At 35.5% G+C, this 19,833-nt stretch overlaps 1 protein-coding gene across 4 annotated transcripts in view; it reads left to right on the top strand.

Moving 5' to 3' along the window:
- The window catches only part of LIPI (lipase I), a 61,685-nt gene that overhangs the window by 8,640 nt on the left and 33,212 nt on the right, over positions 1–19,833 (top strand). For all 4 annotated transcript variants that reach the window (XM_045785437.2, XM_087861728.1, XM_087861727.1 and 1 more), the window contains 3 exons: positions 9,439–9,824; positions 11,892–12,000; positions 14,482–14,583. In XM_045785437.2, coding sequence (XP_045641393.2) covers positions 9,439–9,824; positions 11,892–12,000; positions 14,482–14,583 — 597 coding nt within the window. The remainder of the gene's footprint in view (positions 1–9,438; positions 9,825–11,891; positions 12,001–14,481; positions 14,584–19,833) is intronic.

Here is a 19,833-nt window from a genome sequence, read left to right as displayed (position 1 = left end):
TCATTTCCACAACTTTCCAAACATTTGCACAGTTGGAAGAGTTTCTGGTGGAATATCTTGGTTACTTATGACTTGTTAAATAGTGTATATTTTCTGAATGTGCTTTGATTGTTTCAGAACCAGAAAATTAAAGATACTTTTACCTCTTATTTCGCCTTCTGCCCCTAGCTTTCAGAGATACTAAAGTTCTATTTACAGTTTTGTGTCTTAACTGACTCTATGGCCATATAAACCTCTGTTTTTTTTAGGCATCAGGTCAGTCTGTTGTTTTGTACCTGACATTTTGCTGGCCCCAAAAGGTCTTCATTCTTTTTATTACACATGAATAGAATTGAGCTAGTGAATTTATGTTGCTCAACTGTTTGCATAATAACTTGTGCCATGAATATAGTTATACTTTTCAGACGTCATTCGTGAATGTTCTGTTGCTTCTAATTGTGTGATCTTTCTTCATATACGAAATGAGGGAAAGGATAGCAAATATAAAGCAGCACAGTGCCTGACATGGAGTGAGTGCTAAATAACCATTAAGCATTATTACTGTCGCTGATGGTATAGTTACAGCTGTTAATAAATATTTATTGTAGGTTTTTTCCAGTTTGGGGTCCTTATGAAAGAAGCGTCTATGAATTTATAAATATTATGGACAAGTTCTTTTTTTTAAAAAAAGATTTTATTTATTTATTTGACAGAGAGAGAGCAGGAGAGCACAAGTAGGGGGAGCATCGGAGGGGAGGGAGAGGCAGACTCCCGCCTGAGCAGGGAGCTCGACGTGGGGCTCGATTCCAGGACCCTGGGATCATGACCTGAGCCAAAGGCAGTTGCTTAACCGACTGAACCACACAGGCACTCCAAGTGCTTTTACTTTTCAAGGGCAAACAATTGGAAGTGATTTTTTTAGGGTCATAAAAGTACATATTTAACATTTTAAGAAACTACCAAACTGTTTTCCAAAATACTGTACCATTTTGTCACTTCCTTCAGCAATGAAGCATGCTTCAAGTTGCTTTACACATTCACCTATATTTGGTTTTGTCAGTCTTTTTAATTTTAGCCATCCTAGTACGTGTATAGTGATGTATTATTTTGGTTTAATTTATATTTTCCTGGTGACTAGTGATGTTGAGCATCGTTTCTAGAGCTTATTGGCCATTATACCATTGTTTGTTAAGTGACTTCAATTCTTTTGACAATTCTTAAACATTGAGGTGTTGTGTTTTACCTGTATGTGTATATAAACACACATGTTCCCCTGCCCTACACATTCTGGACACAGGAGACTTTCAGGCATACATATTGCAAGCCTGCATATTCATATTCTTAACAATGTCCTTTTAGAAGCAGACATGTTTCATTATGACAGTGTCCAATTTATCAGTTTTTCTCTTATGTGTCACACTTACTGTAATCTTGTTGGAGAAACCCTTGCCTTCTTCAAAATCATTAATATTTTCTCTCAATATTTCAGACACATAGCCTGCTCACTGCCAGAAAGTGAAGCTGAATCAAAGCAAGCAGAATTGAGAGCATGAGAAGGAGACAAGATGGGTCTCTTTTACACTAGAGCTAGTTTAGCTCGCTTAAAATTAAATATGATCCTTCTAGGGTCTCTATTGAATGTCCATGATGTTCTTTAAGGTCTTTCTACTCTGGCTAGTGAGAATGTCATTGTCTCCCAGAGCATTTGTGACTTTTAGAATTGTTCTGCTTAGAGCTCTTTGTGGAATGTCACCCTCTGCCTGTGTAGGCTTGTATCCAGCAACCTACTCGTGGGGACGCCTCTGAGTCCCCGCTATTTCAGAGCTCTGCCTCCACACAACTCCTTCTGTTGCAGCACTTTCTGATAGAAATTCTAGTTGTTTTACCCTCCCTAAACTCTGATCTTTCTCCCCAGTTTGGTAACACCACCATGCTTCCCTTGGGTCCAACCTTCCTGCACGGCAGGAAGCTATGCCAGGCAGAAAGCTATTAGATTATAGTGTTCAAATAATTTATTTCCTTTCTTTTAGACATCACAGTTCTGAGCCCTTTGTTGTCCAGTGTCTAAACTTTTCTATATACATTTTATCCAGTATTCTAGCTGTTTATAGAAGTAAGAGGAGTCTGGGTATCTTTCATGGCAGGAATTGGATTCTATAAAGTTTAATTGTGATAAACCACACATAAAAATTACCATTTTAATAATTTTTAAGTGTACGGTTCAGTGGTACTAAGTACACTGACAATGGTGTGCAACCATTGCCACTATCCATCTCCAGAACTTTTCTATCTTTCCAAACTGAAACTATTTACCTATTAAACAGTAATTCTTCATTTTCCTCTCTGTGCCAGCCCCTGGCAATGTCTTTATGTCTCTATTTGACAAATTTAGGTACCTCATGTAAGTGGAATCATGTCTTCAGAGTTCTTCCATGTCGTAGCATGTGTCAGAATTTCCTTCTTTTTTGAGGCTGAATAATATTCCATTGTATGTGTATACCAGATTTTGTTTATACATTCATCTGTTGATGGATACTTGGAATGCTTCCTTCTTTTGGTTATTATGAATGATGCTGCTGTGAACGTAGGTGTATAAATATGTTTGAGTCTCTGCTTTCAGTTTTTTTGGGTGTATACCCAGAAGTGGAATTTCTAGATTATATGGTTATTCTCTTTTTAATTTTTTCAGGAACCACCATACCGTTTTCCATCCCCATCAGCAATGGACAGGGTTCCAATTTTTCTGCATTCTTGCCAGTAGTTGTTGTTTTCTGTTTCTTGATAGTAGCCATACTTTTTTTTACCTTCAAATCCTAATAGATTTGAAGTGGTATCTCATTGTGGTTTTGATTTGCGTCTCTCTAATGATTAGTGATATTGAGCATCTTTTCATATTATTAGCCATTTGCATATCTTTATCTGTGTGTCCATTTAAATCTTTTGCCAATTTTTTAATTGGTTGTGTATTTGTTGTTGTTATTGTCATTGAATTATGGGAGGTCTTTATGTCTTCTGGGTATAAATCCCTTATCAGATATATGATTGGTCAACATTTTCTCCCATTCCCTGTGTTGCCTTTTCACTCTGTTGATAATGTCCTTCAGTGCACAAAAGTTTTTAATTTTGATGAAGTACAATTCATCCATTTTTCTTTTATTCTCTGTGCTATTTTTGGTAATGCTCAAAAAGTCATTACCGGATCCAAAGTCATGAAGTTTTCTCTTATGTTTTCTTCTAAGATTTTTATGGTGTTAGTTCTATCATGTCCTTCTTTTTCTCTTGTAAGAATTTTAACTTAGAGTCTATTTTCTCTGATGGAAGTATAGATACCCCAGTCTGTTCTTTCCCTACCCCACAACTGTATTGAGGAATAATTGACAAATATAATTGTGTATGTTTAAGTTGTATGATGTGATGATGTGATGCACATATACATTGTGGAATGACTCCCAAGATCAGGATAATTAATACATCTATTACCTCTCATAATTAACACTTTTTTGTGTGTGTGATGAGAATGCTTAAGATTTACTCTCAGCGACTTTCAAGTATGCAATATTATATTATTACAGAACCAAATAGATAGTATCATATTATTAACTATAGTCACCATGCTGCATATTAGATCCTCAGAACGTACTCATCTTATAACTGGAAGTTTGCACCCTTTGATCTGTATCTCCCCATCCATCCTTCCCAAACCTCTGGTAACCACCATTCTATTATCTATTTTTATGAAATTGGCCTTTATTTTATTTTTTTAGATTCCACATATAAATGATGCTATATAGTATTTGTATTTGTTTTTCTCTGTCTGGTTTATTTTACTTAGCATAATGCCCTCTAGGTTTATCCATTTGTTGCAAATGGGAGGATGCACTTTTTTATGGCTGAATAATATTCTGTATTATTCACATATATATGTGTGTATATATACCACATTTTCTTTATCCATTCGTTCACTGGACATTTAGATTGTATTTCTGCTCTCTTTTGGTAACTTTCTGCATTGAATATCTTTTTTCCATCCTAATACTTTCAACCTATGAATGTCTTTAGATGTAAAGTAAGTCTCTTATAGATACCATATAGTTGGATACTGGTTTTTTTTTTTTTTTAAAGATTTTATTTATTTATTCGACAGAGACAGAGACAGCCAGCGAGAGAGGGAACACAAGCAGGGGAGTGGGAGAGGAAGAAGCAGGCTTCTAGTGGAGGAGCCTGATGTGGGGCTCGATCCCTGAAGGCTGGGATCACGCCCTGAGCAAAGGCAGACGCTTAACGACTGCGCCACCCAGGCGCCCCTGGATGCTGTTTTTTTATCCACTCTGTCAATCTATTTCTTTTTATGTGGGGGTTTAATCCATTTACATTTGCAGTTATTACTGATAAGGAAGCACTTATTTTGCCATTTTGTTGTTTTTATACTTAGAGCTTCTTTTTGCCTTTCACTTCCTCTATTACTGTCTTCTATTTGTGTTTAGTTGATTTTTTGTAGTGACATGTTTTGATTCCCTTCTCATTTTCTTTTGTGTGTATTCTACAGATTATTTTCTTTGTGATTATCATAGGGATTACATGTAACATCTTAAAGTTATGACAACCTTTCTTAAATTGATACTCAACTTAAAAAAAAAAGATTTCAATAAAAACTTAACTTTTACATAAATAACTACTTCTTTACAGCTCTGCTTTCCTCATTTTCAGTTATGACACTAATTTTATCCTTATATTGCATAACATTAACATAGATTTATGATTATACTTATGCATTTGTCTTTTAAATTCTGTAGAAAATAAAAAGAATTATAAATCAAAATTGCAAAAATACTGTTTTTATATTTGTTCATACATTTGCCTTTTCCACAGCTCTTTATATTCTCATATGACTTTAAGTTACTGTCTAACATCTTTTCATTTCAACTTGAAGGTTCCCATTAGCATTTCATGTAGAGCAAGTCTATGGTAGTGAACTCCCTCAGCTTTTGTTTGTTTGAGGATATCTTAATTTTGCTCTCATTTTTGAAGGACAGTTTTGCTGGTTATAGAATTCAAGGTTGAAAGTTTTTCTCTTTCATCACTTTAAATATATAAATATATCATCTCACTGCCTTCTGGCCTGCAAAGCTTCTGCTAAGAAATCTGACAATCTTATTGGGGATTCTGGTAAGTTTTTGATACCTAGAACTTTATTTTTCTACTCCTAACATCTACCAGAATTGAGTCAGTTCCATGTTTTTTAGTTAGTTCCATGTTTTTTAACATATACTGGTTAACAGTTTTTTTTATCATTTTGAAAACTTTTGTTTTTATTTTCTAATAGTAATATTACCAATGTAATCAGCTATATGATGTCCCAATAAAGCTAAACAAAATGAAACAAAACAAAAACGTATTCCCTCAGTAGCATTTGACTTAAAGCAGTATTACTCACACTTGTGGGGTCAGGTGGGGGAATTGGTTAGGCAACACTGCTCTTCTTTGATTGGGTTCACTTACATGTTTTGCTTTTGACTGGTCATCGGTTTGCTGGGGGCGACTAGCACAACCAGCAACTTGGCTCTTTTGTCCCTCTCTCTCTCCTCTTTTATCAGGCCAGACCAAGGATATTTTCATGGTGATGGCAGAAGTATGAGAGGCCAGCCCCCCAACATGCAAGCCCATTTCAAGCCTCTGCTTGTGTTAAGTCTACCAGGGTCCTGTTTTCCACAGCAGGTTATTTGTTTGTGCCCATATCAAGAAGTGAGGCAAGTCACCCATTTATGATGGTAGAAGAATGACTCAAAGCTACAAGGCAAATGGCATGGATTCAAGAAAGGGTGATGAATTGGAGCCACCCATATAATCTAGTACATCAACCAGCTTTCCTTTTTTTTTATTTTGTGTAGAATATACCTCCCCATTTCTTTAAAATTTCCTGTGTACTTCTTTTAAATGACTCATAGCTAAGTGTCATTTAGAAAAATTGTTTAATTCTAGTTAGTTAGTTAGTTAAATTAAACAAAAAATTGTTTAATTCTAGTTAGTTAACATACAGTACAATGTTGGTTTCAGGAGTAATTTTAGTGATTAATCACTTGCTTAAAACACCCATTGCCCATTTTCTAATGAAAGCTGAGATTCTTTGCTTTTTAATGGGCAATTTTTATCCAGTTACATAACTGTATATATCATATATATTTTTTCTCTAGTGTAATTGTGTCATTTTGTTTCATGTTTTTTACTTCTATAGTTAATTTTTTCATTTTCTTATCTTTTGTATATATGCACTGTTTGCTATACCTTTTTTTTAGTGTGTACAAAGTTATGGGTACTGTTTATATAGTACAGTGGTTAACATTTAAGGTTTTCAATGTCTTTTTAAAGCCACACTTATCTATTCATTAAAATTTTAAAAACTGACATCTTTTGAATCCCCCAGTTAAGGAATTTTTGTACCACACTTATTTTCTCTATACTCCTTTTAACCTATGTTCCCATCTTATTAGTATATTGACTTATACTAATATTTAAATATTCTTAGCAAACATTTGAATAAGAATGCCTTTTGATATTGCATGTATGTTTTACTCAGTTTTATAATATATACACTTATATTGGTGTCTTTCCTATTTCCATATAAACTTTCAATCTTTTTGTAATGAGTTTCTGTGGATCTTATCTTCAGTAAACTTAGCATTTATTTAACAGTGATGATGTCAGGAACTCTATTATGTCATTTATGAGTGGTGTAGTTTAGGGAGGATATAAAATCATTAGGCCACAAACTTTTTCACTTATAACTTTCATTCATTGGACTTTTATCTGTCTAATGTATTGTTTTGGAAGACAAATCTGAAGTCATCATGACTTCATTCCTCTATTTTAACATGGATTTTCTGCCTTGATGTTTTTAGGATATTTTTCTCTTTCACCAAAACCCAAACTAGTTTCTAGGAAGCCTCTTGGTGAGTCTGATTAACTGATTTTCTCTATATTGTGATGAGTCTTTTCAGTTTGCACACCCTGGAATGCAATTATTTCCTTAGTGATTGTAACTGCAACCCTCTCCCTCTCCAATTCCTTCCCACCCCAAGAAAACAATGATGATTTTTAATTTGAATCATCATTTTCTGTCCCATATCTATGTTTCCCTTCATAATTAAAATCTTTCTTTTTGTCAGGTGAGCATTCCATGATTTAGCACATGTAATGTGAATTTTTATTCTATGATTACATTTTTTCTTTTCTTGAATTGTAGTATCTCATTATTCCACTTTTCATTTTATGCTATTGTTTTTTTACCTTACCAAATTTTCTGTTAATGTCCTCCTAGGGAGGACACGATTTTTCTTGTATTATAATGAGAGTGCTATTGAATTTTCTGCAATTACTTCTACATCTGGCAACAGATAATAGATTGCTCTGTTGATTGTTTCAGGTGATTTCTGTCCCTTACTTTATCAGAGGGATACTACTCTTTATTCCTCATTACTCATCCCAGGACCAGGTAAAATCTACCTTGGCTTGGAGTGGACCAACAGTTTGGATATACTGATTGCATTTGGCCTTCTCCGAGTTTCAGCTGATGGAAGCATTTCAGATGGTGGAAAGATGGATGTACACAATTCCCTATGCAATTTGTATAGTGTAGTAAGCAGTGATATTGCACTGTGGTTTGATTTATTTCTCCTCTCCACTTCCTCATTCTCTAGTACTTAGGACAAATGAAGTTTGTTTCAATGTTTTCACTTGTCTGAGTATCTCTCATCTGTTAACCTGGGAATTAATTGTGCTTCTCCTTCACTGCCTTCCCCCTTTGTCTTCTGAATAATTGTGACAAAATCACATATATACTTTCCAAACTAAAAGGTAGATTGTAATTTGTGCATATTATTACGGATTTATCAAATACACATTATATGTCTGTAGTTTTAAATATATGTATATGTAATACATATTTATATTTATTAAATATATTTGTAGTTTACTTAATCACATCATTGTTTCTGGGCATTTAAATCACTCCCATTTCTTCAGTCCAAAAATAATATATATTAGTTCATTTTTATATGTTTAAATGACTATTTTCTTGGGACAAGTTCTTAAAAGTAGAATTATTGGCATGAACTATATTAACAATTTTTTGAATTTTTGATATAAATGGACAAAATCGTTTCCCCAAATCTTTTAATAAGTTAAACTTCCTAAAATAGTACATGCATATGCTCATTAAAAAATTGGGATTATATGCTAATTTTGAAAGAAATTACAATTCTGAGAATTTATGAAAAAGAAAATTAAAAAGCAGCCACTGTTTCACTGCCTAGGTATGACTATTGCTATTGATTTGGCTTAGTTATTTCATTCTGCCATACTTCTCTCTAGGATAAATGGATGGATAGATAGATACATAGGTAGGTAGGTAGGTAGGAAGGTAGGTAGATAGATAGACAGACACATAGGATACACACATCGATGAAAGTACTATATGGTGATATTTAAGATGTTTTAAGTTTTTGTGCAATTATGCATAAGCCTGTTATTAATGTTTTTACACTTAACACAAATCATTTATTTCATTAGTGTAAATCCTAGGAAGAAAATAAGGAAGAACACATATTTTTAAGATTATGTGTCTATATAATTTCAATTTCAAAAGGATGTTGTATCAACTTATGCTCTCAGAATCCATGTATATGAATATTTGTTACATATTCCTTCACAAGTATTAAGTATTAAAATGATTTTTTCTTTTTGTTCGATAGGAAGAAAATGATACCTTATTGTTTTGATTTGTATATATTTGATCACTAGTTAGATAAAATATGTTTTCTTGAATGATTATTATACATATATATTATCCTGCAAAATTTCTGTTAAAGCTCATAATCTATTTACTTTTATTGGTGTGCATAATACTTTCTTTACTAACAATGTATTTTTTTAAAGATTTCATTTATTTATTTGAGAGAGAGAGAAAAAAAGGGAGAGAGGGAGGGAGAGAAGAGAGAGAGCAGGAGCATGAAAGGGGGAGTGGAGGAGGAGCAGAGGGAGAGTGAGAAGCAGACTCCCACCCAGCAGGGAGCCCGGTGTAAGGCTAGATCCCTGGACCCTGAGATCAGGATCTGAGCTGAAGGCAGATGCTTAACTGACTGGGCTACCCAGGTGCCCCTTTACTAACAATATTAATGATTTAAGTGACACCATTGCTATTTTGTACAGATAAAAAATAATTCTTAATTTTTAACCAATCATATTTCTGTATTTTATTTAAAAATTTTGGATGCTTCTTGTTCAAAGGGCCTTTTTACATAATCAACACATTAAACATTGTAGTTACGCAGAGTTTTATGTTGAAATACTTATGAAATAAAATCCTCCCTCCAAGTTCAAATCTGTTCTTTGTTACGGCCATAGGAATTGTATCAAATACTATCCCAGTACTCAGCTTGACTAACTTTTTTTTTCTTATTTCAGAGAATAAAAGATTATGCCTTGAATTCTCTCAGCTAAGTATAAAGGATTCCTTCAAAGATTTGTTTGTTCCCCAAACGGAGATTTTCTTGATGTTGTATACAAGGAACAACCTCAACTGTGCTGAGCCACTGTTTGAGCAGAGTAACTCACTTAATGTGAATTTCAATATAAGCAAGAAAACAGTCTGGCTTATTCATGGTTACAGACCAACGGGCTCTGCTCCCTCATGGCTTCAGCGCTTCCTAAGGATTTTGTTGAATCAAGACGATATAAATATAATTGTAGTAGACTGGAACCGGGGTGCTACAACTTTTCTTTACAACAGAGCAGTTAAAAACACCAGAAAAGTCGCCATGAGTTTGAGTGGATACATTCGGAATCTTTTGGTAAGAATTTTATATATTGTATATGTTTTACAATATATAGTGTTTTATGCAATACCACAAAGTGGTAGTAAGAAATACTTTTTTCCTATACACATTAGGAATTATTGCTTTGATGTGCTAACATTTACAGCCGTTTTTAATGTGTGTAAATGGATAAATTCCATACCTCGTTATGAAGTGTCTTATTAAAAAAAAATCTTAAAGACTCAGTTATAATGTTTTGTCTTAAAATCTTTTAAGATTTTAATTTTTTTTAATTCCACCTATACTGACATGATGTTAGGGTAGTAATTCCATGTAGAACAAGGGGGTAAACTATATAATCATTAGGTTCTTTAGATATCTTTTCTAAGGTATGGCTAATATGTTTATAGTTAAGCAAGTAGTGAATTGGTCAAAGTGAGGGAAAAACATCTTGAAAAGTAGCAGACTTCTGCCAACTTTGGAGGCAAGTCTTAGTACCATTCGGATTTGTCCAGCATTTAGGTGCAGGGTTGGGGCGAGTCAATTACATTCAGGCCAGTTTTAGGTCATCTGCAGTTTGAATGATCTACATTTACTGTGTCAACCCATACGGAGATCAGTGTCTCTTCTAGAGAGAGATGTGGTGGTGATGTGCACTTGAGAGAAAGAAGGGTGATTTCTGATTTGGAACATTCTTGGGCTTGAAATCTGCTTTGAGTTTTGTTGTGCTGAATTTCCAAGGCTCTTCTGAAATTGGGCAAGCTTACCAGAGCCAAGAAGCAGTTTACATGTAGTGGTCAGGAGTCAGACTGAAAGAGTTCAACGACAAAATCTCTCTCTTATCTTCTGTGTGACTTTAAGCAATTGCTTAATCTCTCTGCCTCATTTACTCATCTATACATTTGGGATAACCAAACTTTATAACAATATTTTGTATAAGTATTAAATGAAATTAATTATTGACCAGTGCCTGACATATAATAATCATTAAATAAAACCAGGATCAGTATAATTTTTACATCCCCACATTTGGGCAAAACCAAACCATCTCTCGAGAGAGAAAGAGGAGGTAATTGATTCATCTGTTCTTAGAGTCTATAAACTGCATAATTGATTTTTGCTTACAGCAGTGGTCTTTTCTCTAATAACATGTATTTTAAAGTGTGGGAAATATGTATGTTAAACATTCATAAGTCTTTATATTTAGGAAAAAGGATAAAAAGCTTAATAACACTAAAGTTGAGAGTGATGCTCCCTTGGGTTTCTGGGCATTGCTCTGAGGAATTTGAAGAAAATTAACACCTTCTACCTGGAAAGCCTGGATTTAGTTTCTCATTGGCAGTAAATGTCCCACATCTTTCTACAAGGCTCTAAAATGTGTTCAAAACTTGAGCTTGGAATATTGGATTCCATGATTTTCAGCTTGTGATTTAGGAATCCATGATCACACTTGGAATCTATGAGTCTCATTTTATTATCTCTGAAATGAGCATTCTCATTTCACACTCTGTCAGTCTTCTTAGTGATTTTGACACAATCTGATCAGAAAAAAACAAGAAGGCAGGTTAGTATATATTTTGGATTTAAACAGGCCTGGACTTGAAGTCCATCTTTTTCTTTTATAGTAATAAGTATATGTGGCTTTGGGCAACTCATTATCAAACCATGTTATTCAACATTTAATAAGTGCCAGGAATAGTTTGAGACAATAGGATAAAAGTAAATATCTCATAAGACTAATGTGAATATTAAATGTGAGATTTACAAAGCACTTATTCAAGGTAAAGTACCCCATAATGTCTACTACTATTATAACAAAATTCTTTAACTAAAGGTATTATTTTGCATCTACTAGTTTAGATAATAGATAACAAAGGTTTTTAAAAATGTACTGGTATTACTAAAAACGTATAGAGAAAAATCAGATCTGTTATGGAAAATGTTGAACAAAGATATAGTTGTTTTCAAATTATAAAATCCCATTCTCCATCTCCCAGAAATGTATTAAACTAGAAAAAAATAATGAATTCTAGAATATTGATGCGCAGGACATAATTTGCGATTTCTGAAATGAAAATAATAACATTGCATTTTCACTTGCAGAAGCATGGAGCGTCTCTTGATAATTTTCATTTCATAGGGATAAGCTTAGGGGCTCATATTAGTGGATTTGTTGGAAAGATATTTCAAGGTCAACTTGGAAGAATAACAGGTAAAATATTTTTGATAAAATGTGTTTAGCATTCTTTAAAGCATCAGAAGTTATTTTATTTAAAAGTTATCAGGCACAATAATTAAGCAGTAGAAATAATGCAATTTTTTTTCTGTATTATATTCAAATGCTAGTCTTTGCTTTAGTTAGATTCTAAAGTCTTGTTTCTTGTTTAGTTCTTTTTTTTTTTTTAAAGATTTTATTTATTTATTCAACAGAGATAGAGACAGCCAGTGAGAGAGGGAACACAAGCAGGGGGAGTGGGAGAGGAAGAAGCAGTCTCATAGTGGAGGAGCCTGATGTGGGGCTCGATCCCATAACGCCAGGATCACGCCCTGAGCTGAAGGCAGACGCCTAACCGCTGTGTCACCCAGGCGCCACTCTTGTTTAGTTCTTAACAGAGTTGAAGTGCTCCTATAGAAAAGGGAGGTAGAAGATCAATTTCTGCAACCCTGTGTGAATTTTAAGGACACATTATTGTAACAATCCAGAGGAAAATATGACCCATAAATATAAAACTTTTTTCATGTATTAACTAAATATATAACCTGTACTTAATTTTCAAACTTCGACACATTTCTATTCTTTTAAGAATTTTATTTGAACTCCAGAAGAGAGAATCAGGAGTTGATATCCAAGCTTGAGAGAGTCTAGATCTGATACCCCTCAAATTTTCTTAACAGAGTTCCTGCGTCCAGAAAGCCTAGTAACCAAGTAATGCTGACAGGGATTTTCATGCTTCCATTTGGTAATGGTGGTGATTTTAGAATAGAAAGATCGTATCCCTCCCCAATCAATTCAGCTTTTTAATGACTATTGAGATCTGTGTCCATAGAAGATTTATAATGATTTCAAGTGTTAATAAAAGTAATAAGTAATAGAGTGTTAAGTTAAACAAAGGGGGAGGGGAGAGGTGAATGAATTGCATAGATAGGATCTCTACAAACCTTAAGTATACCTACAAACCTTAAGTATACCATACTTATTTATTCTGATCAATTTTAATATTATCCCCATTATACAGATGTGAAAACAGGTTAACTGAATGAATGTAGGGGGAGGGAGTCAAAAAGTTTTTAAAAGCTAAGCCAGGATTTAAACAAAACTTTCTAGCACCCAAAGCCCATTCTGTTTCAACCACCATAGTAATCCTACTTTATGCTTAAGTGTGTTTACTCACACATTAGTCCAGTTCGCTTGGCTCCACTGGCCAAGCAACCATCAGGGTTTAAAAGTCCAGCAAATGTGGTAGGTCTATATCAGAATTATTTATGAGAAGAGAAGTTTTGGCCTCATTCAGTCAAGTGGGCTAAGTAAACTCGGGATAGGAGAAGGGCTTGAGATGAGCAACATTATATTTTACTTTTTAAAATACCTTTTTTGAGATGATTGTATCTTCCATGGCATAAATGTTCTGAAGTTGTTGAATTTTACCTCCTTCCCATCCCCTCGCCTTTTTGACACATGCCAGTAGGTCATGAGCCTAGAATTTCTATTTAAAATTTCAAATATGGGGTGCCTGGGTGGCTCAGTTCATGATCCCAGGGTCCTAGGATCAAGCCCCATGTAGGGCTCCCTGCTCAGCAGAGGGTCTGCTTCTCCCTTTCCCTCTGCTGCTCCCCCTGCTTGAGCTCTCTCTCTCTCTGTCAGATCAATAAATAATATCTTAAAACAATAAATAAAATTTCAAATACACCAGAAATAATATCTATATTCCATGGAAGTCTGATACATTTTTCTGTGTGTATATGGGAAACTTTTGTGAAAAATGAATGATAAAATAATAATATGTTTTATGCCACAGCCCAAATTTTATTTGGCACTTAAAAAATCATTTTCGAATTGTAGATAGATCTGGGATGAACTAGTAAGGCATGAGGTTCAAGACAGGAGCAGGATATTATTCATCCCCCCCACCTCAGGGCTGTAGTAGTTATTTGTTATTAACTATAAAGCTACTACTGGTTTATCCCTAAGTACTTCTTAAATAAAAATGCTAAAAAAATAGGGGTGCCTGGGTGGCGCAGTCATTAAGCGTCTGCCTTTGGCTCAGGGAGTGATCTCAGCATTCTGGGATCGAGCCCCACATCAGGCTCCTCCGCTGGAAGCTGCTTCTTCCTCTCCCACTCCCCCTGCTTGTGTTCCCTCTCTCGCTGGCTGTTTCTCTCTGTCAAATTAATAAATAAAATCTTTAAAAAAAATGCTAAAAAAATAAAACGTACAGTATTTTGTTGAGGCATCTCTAAGTGTGGCTTAACACTAGATTGTTGATAAACTGACGGTTGGTAAAAAGTATCATTCAAATAATGAAGATATTTGCTATTCATCCAATTTCATTTATCTTAATATTAGTTTTTGTACAAGTTTAAGGTAAAACTACATAGACATGCTTATAATGTAATAATAATGCAAACATATGATCTAATAAACACTGTAATAGGAATTGATTAATTGATTGACAGTTTCTTTCTTGAATTTCAGGTCTTGACCCTGCTGGGCCAAAATTCTCTGGAAAATCATTTAATGACAGATTAGATTACACCGATGCCAAGTTTGTGGATGTCATCCATTCTGATACCAATGGTAACAATGCAGGGTTTATTGCTTAATTATTTGAAAATGAAAAGCTGTAGACATTGGGGAAGAGGAGAACATAAAAGGAGAAAGAGTAGTGGGTAAAGTGATGATGAGTCTGTAATTATAAAATGATTGTTTCCCAGAAATGACATTTCTTGGAGTTCATGATGTCCTAGGGTGTCAAATGGCACTTTTTGCCATCAGCTTACCTTTTTCAGGTTTCAAGGACTGTCATATCATCCTAAAAAATTGAAACTTGAGGGGCGCCTGGGTGGCACAGCGGTTAAGTGTCTGCCTTTGGCTCAGGGCGTGATCCCGGCATTATGGGATCGAGCCCCACATCGGGCTCCTCCGCTGTGAGCCTGCTTCTTCCTCTCCCACTCCCCCTGCTTGTGTTCCCTCTCTCGCTGGCTGTCTCTATCTCTGTCAAATAAATAAATAAAATCTTAAAAAAAAAATTGAAACTTGATAAAAAAAATGCTTCATCTTGTTCATGCTATTGACAACTTCGACTGATCCCAGTTTCCTCACATGCTTCACATTCCTGCTGTATTTAGGTTACCATTCTCTCTACTCACTTTCTCTCTGTGTTGTGTATCAACTAGAACTGAACATAGCATTTCAGGTACAGATGGAGAATACCCTCCCCTAAAGGTAGGGAAATAATTTCTCTGTTGTTTTTAGTTATCTTCCTGAAAATGTCTAACGGGCTATTGGTAGTTTGGGCTAGAGTGCTTTGGACAGATACTTTCAAGGAAGAATATACGTGGCCCTGAGCCCCTTCCTCATTGGAAATTGATGATACTACTACTGATTGAGCACTTCCTATACCTTGGGCAATGTTTTAGATGCTTTCTGTGAATTAATTATGGCATTTTCCTAAGTCCCCATGAGATAAGAAAATATCATCCCCTTTTTATCGATGGGGAAGCTAGGGTCACGGTCACAAGTGGCAGAGCCAGAATTTGAAATCTTATGATTCCAGAGTCTGCGCTTCACCAGTTTGTTGCTCTGACCAGCTGATAATGTACATGCGCGATGGCTATGGGCATGGGGAGGATATGGCACCACCATGGAGAAAGGAGGAAGTTATGCTAAGGCTGTTCTGATTTCCTTTCCTCAGGTTTCTTTTCTCTTTGGTCCAGATCATTTATTTGCTCCCATAGTCCTCTGAATTTTCCTTGTGGTGATTCATACCAATGCCTTTGTGAGAGATACAAAGGCTGTAAATGCCACAGAGGACAGTTTTTCAGCTTCTGTGACTACATGCCAGGGGGCTGAGCCTCTATGGGTATCGTTCTGCTCCTTTGGAATCTGAGTTCACTTGTGGATCACAGGGAGTTAGTGCCCAAAGGTTCATAGCTTGAACGTGATACCTCAATGTCTCAGGCCTTCCTTGTCTTTATCCCTTTATATCAGCTTAGCTTTCCCGCACACAGTACACCTACTGCCCAATTGCTCTGCAGTTCTTCGTCTGAGCTCTTCTTTCTGAAACCCCAACTTCAGTTTTGCCTATGGCTTTTGAATTAGCACTTCATACTTTTTATTATTTTTGTTTATATTTTTGGCTTTTCCTAATTAAAAAAACCTGTTTTTATTGTCTTTCACTCTCAACATCTTTTGATGACCCAGCCTATCAGATCTAACTTACTACTAGATGCCACACTGTTGGCACCTTTGATTGATCTTTTCACAACCATCGCAAATGAGGGACACAGAATTTTGAGGCTGCATATCGACCTGTCTCAAGGAATTTCTGAGTGAGACACTTGGGGTCAGCATATATCTGGCAGATCCCTTTTCCTTGAATACTCATCAGTGAGTGTATCTTCTATTTACCGTTAGTTTTTGTCCATATTCGGTTGTATATGTTTAAAAAGCTATGTGGCCTTCTAAAATTGTGAATTGGATAATTTGGACTAACATCGTTGCTAGGTTTTCAGGAAAAAATAACAATCCAACATCCAGAAGATAGAAAAATTACAGGGAAGCAAACTGGTAGTTTGGAGTCACTTTTCTTATGGCAGGTTTCTTGATGCATAGAGTATGGGAAATGTTTTTGAAACCCTTACATAGGGCTTGTAAAATATCTCATTTTTACCTTCTTTCCATGAAATGAAGGAATATACAATGCTTCAACTTTATATATCACCCTCCAATTTAATATATTCTTGGGGAGAAAAAATAGAACAAAGAGAGAAGGCACAATGAATATCAATAATTAAAAAAAGGGCACCTGGGTTGCTCAGTCGGTTAAGCATCTGCCCTCTGCTCTGGTCTCAGGGTCCTGGGATCAAGCCCCACAACCGGCTCCCTGCTCAAGTCTACTTTTCTCTCTCCCTCTGCTCTTCCCCCACTCGTGATCTCTCTCTCCCTCTCTCAAATAAATAAATAAAATCTTTAAAAAAATAAAATAAGGGGACACCTGGGTGGCTTAGTCAGTTAAGTGTCTGCCTTCGGCTCAGGTCTTGATCCCAGGGTCCTGGGATCAAGTTCCACACTGGGCTCCTTGCTCAGTGGGGAGCCTGCTTCTCTGTCTGTCTGCCACTCCTCCTGCTTGTGCTCTCTCTCTCTCTGACAAATAAATAAAATCTTTAAAAAATATATATATATATAAATAAATAAAAATAAATAGAAAAAGATAGTTTTATAGATACTACAGGTATTAAATTGATCATATTATGAGATAATGAATAATATTATGCAAATAAATATGAAAATGTATGATTATATGGTATGATATATAAAATAGAAAAATTTTTATGAAAAAGCAAAAACATTTACCAAACTTACAAATTAAGAAAGAAAATTTGAATAGTTCTATAATTATTAATGAAATAGAAACTGTAATTTAAGGCTTCCAACAAAGTAAATCCTAGGCAAATTTTTCATCTCTACCAAACAATTAAGGGAAAAGTAAGACCACTTTTACACAAACGGTTTCAGAGAATAATAAAATGTAGGAAACTGTTTATAACCTTTTTAAAAAGCCATCACAAGAATGCCAAAACTTGAGATAGACATTACAGAAAAGAAAATTTGTGGACAGGGGCGCCTGGGTGGCACAGCGGTTGAGCATCTGCCTTCGGCTCAGGGCGTGATCCCAGAGTTCTGGGATCGAGCCCCACATCGGGCTCCTCCGCTGTGAGCCTGCTTCTTCCTCTCCCACTCCCCCTGCTTGTGTTCCGTCTCTCGCTGGCTGTCTCTATCTCTGTCAAATAAATAGATAAAATCTTTAAAAAAAAAAAAAAAGAAAATTTGTGGACATTCTCTATTATAACCATGGATGCAAAAATTCTATGTAAACATCACATTAGTAAACCAACTCTGCAATATGTAAAAATGGATAATGAATCGCACCCAATTTGGATTATTATAAAAAAGCAACTTTATAATAAAACCATACACAAAAGCATACATGAAATGTGGGTCAATTTATATGTAGTTCCAAAATGGGCAAATCTAAACTGTAATGTTTTGGGAGACATCCTTGGAAGGTAAAGAATAGCAAAAAATTTATTATATTAAAAGATGCTATTAATTTTAAAGGAAAGGGAGAAGCTGGTGATTATGCAAGACCTGGGGGTTTTTAGGTGCTGTTTCTTGACATGGGTGTGATAGCTAAGTTGCTATTTGCTTTATAATAATGAATTAATCTTTAGATTTATGTTCTTGTTTGTATGTGTGTATTTTAAATTACAATACAAGGATATTTAAAAATCCATATCTACTCTCCTTGAAACCAAGGGAATGAATGACCTAAACAGACCAAACCTCTCTGCCCTTTCTGTTTGATAAAGAAGAAAAGACATGCCTGAATCAAAGGCTGCTTGTAAGTTAACATAAATGTCTTTTGCTTCTCCCTGATTCCTGAGGAGTCTTCTTGGCTTGATTCTACTTTAGTGGCAGACTGGAGAACATGATGGCTCCAACTGGAACCCCTAAGTCTTGGAACTCCATGTTGAATTCAGACATGGGGAAATTGTAAAGATCTCCAAAATTAAAAAAAAATAATTGGACTTTTTTTTTTTATCATATTTAGGAGAATGCAAGCAGATGATGGACTGTAAAGAGGGATTGGCTAGCATACCCTCACCACTGTCGCAATCAAATCATTCCCATGCTTCCCTGGATTCTAAGGAGTTCTAATGAATTGTTCTTTGCCTTTCCTTATGCTCTCAATCCTCTCCCCCATAATGCACTTGCCCAGTATCCTCACTCTGGAACACCTCACTAGCAGTTATCTTGTTCTGTTACATACTATCACTAAAGCCCATCACTGCATCTTTTTTTTTTTTATTGTTTTTTTATTATATTATGTTAGTCACCATACAGTACATCCCCGGTTTCCGATGTAAAGTTCGATGATTCATTAGTTGCGTATAACACCAAGTGCACCATGCAATACGTGCCCTCCTTACTACCCATCACCAGTCTATCCCATTCCCCCCCCCCCCGCCTCTGAGGCCCTCAGTTTGTTTCTTATAGTCCTTAATCTCTCATGCTTCATTCCCCCTTCTGATTACCCCCCTTTCTTTATCCCTTTCTTCCCCTACCGATCTTCCTAGTTCTTATGTTCCATAGATGAGAGAAATCATATGATAATTGTCTTTCTCTGCTTGACTTATTTCACTTAGCATCATCTCCTCCAGTGCCGTCCATGTTGCAGCAAATGTTGAGAATTCGTTCTTTCTGATATCTGAGTAATATTCCATTGTATATATGGACCACAACTTCTTAATCCAGTCATCTGTTGAAGGGCATCTCGGTTCCTTCCACGATTTAGCTATTGTTGACAATGCTGCTATGAACATTGGGGTGCATATGGCCCTTCTCTTCACTACATCTGTATCTTTGGGGTAAACACCCAGTAGTGCAATGGCTGGGTCATAGGGTAGCTCAATTTTTAACTTTTTAAGGGACCTCCACACTGTTTTCCAGAGTGGCTGTACCAATTTGCACTCCCACCAACAATGTAAGAAGGATCCCCTTTCTCCACATCCTCTCCAACAATTGTTGTTTCTTGCCTTGTCTATTTTTGCCATTCTAACTGGCGTAAGGTGGTATCTTAGTGTGGTTTTGATTTGAATTTCCCTGATGGCTAATGATTTTGAACATTTTTTCATGTGTCTGTTAGCCATTTGTATGTCTTCATTGGAAAAGTGTCTGTTCATATCTTCTGCCCATTTTTTGATTTGTTTATTTATTTCTCGTGAATTGAGTTTGAGAAGTTCTTTGTAGATCTTGGATACCAGT

The sequence above is a fragment of the Ursus americanus genome, chromosome 4 (genome assembly GCF_024610735.1).
Source record: "Ursus americanus isolate L20-20 chromosome 4, mUrsAme1.1.p, whole genome shotgun sequence".
NCBI classification, from domain to species: Eukaryota; Metazoa; Chordata; class Mammalia; order Carnivora; family Ursidae; genus Ursus; species Ursus americanus.
Note: the sequence above shows the minus strand (reverse complement) of the source record. Positions and strands in the feature narration are given on the sequence as shown.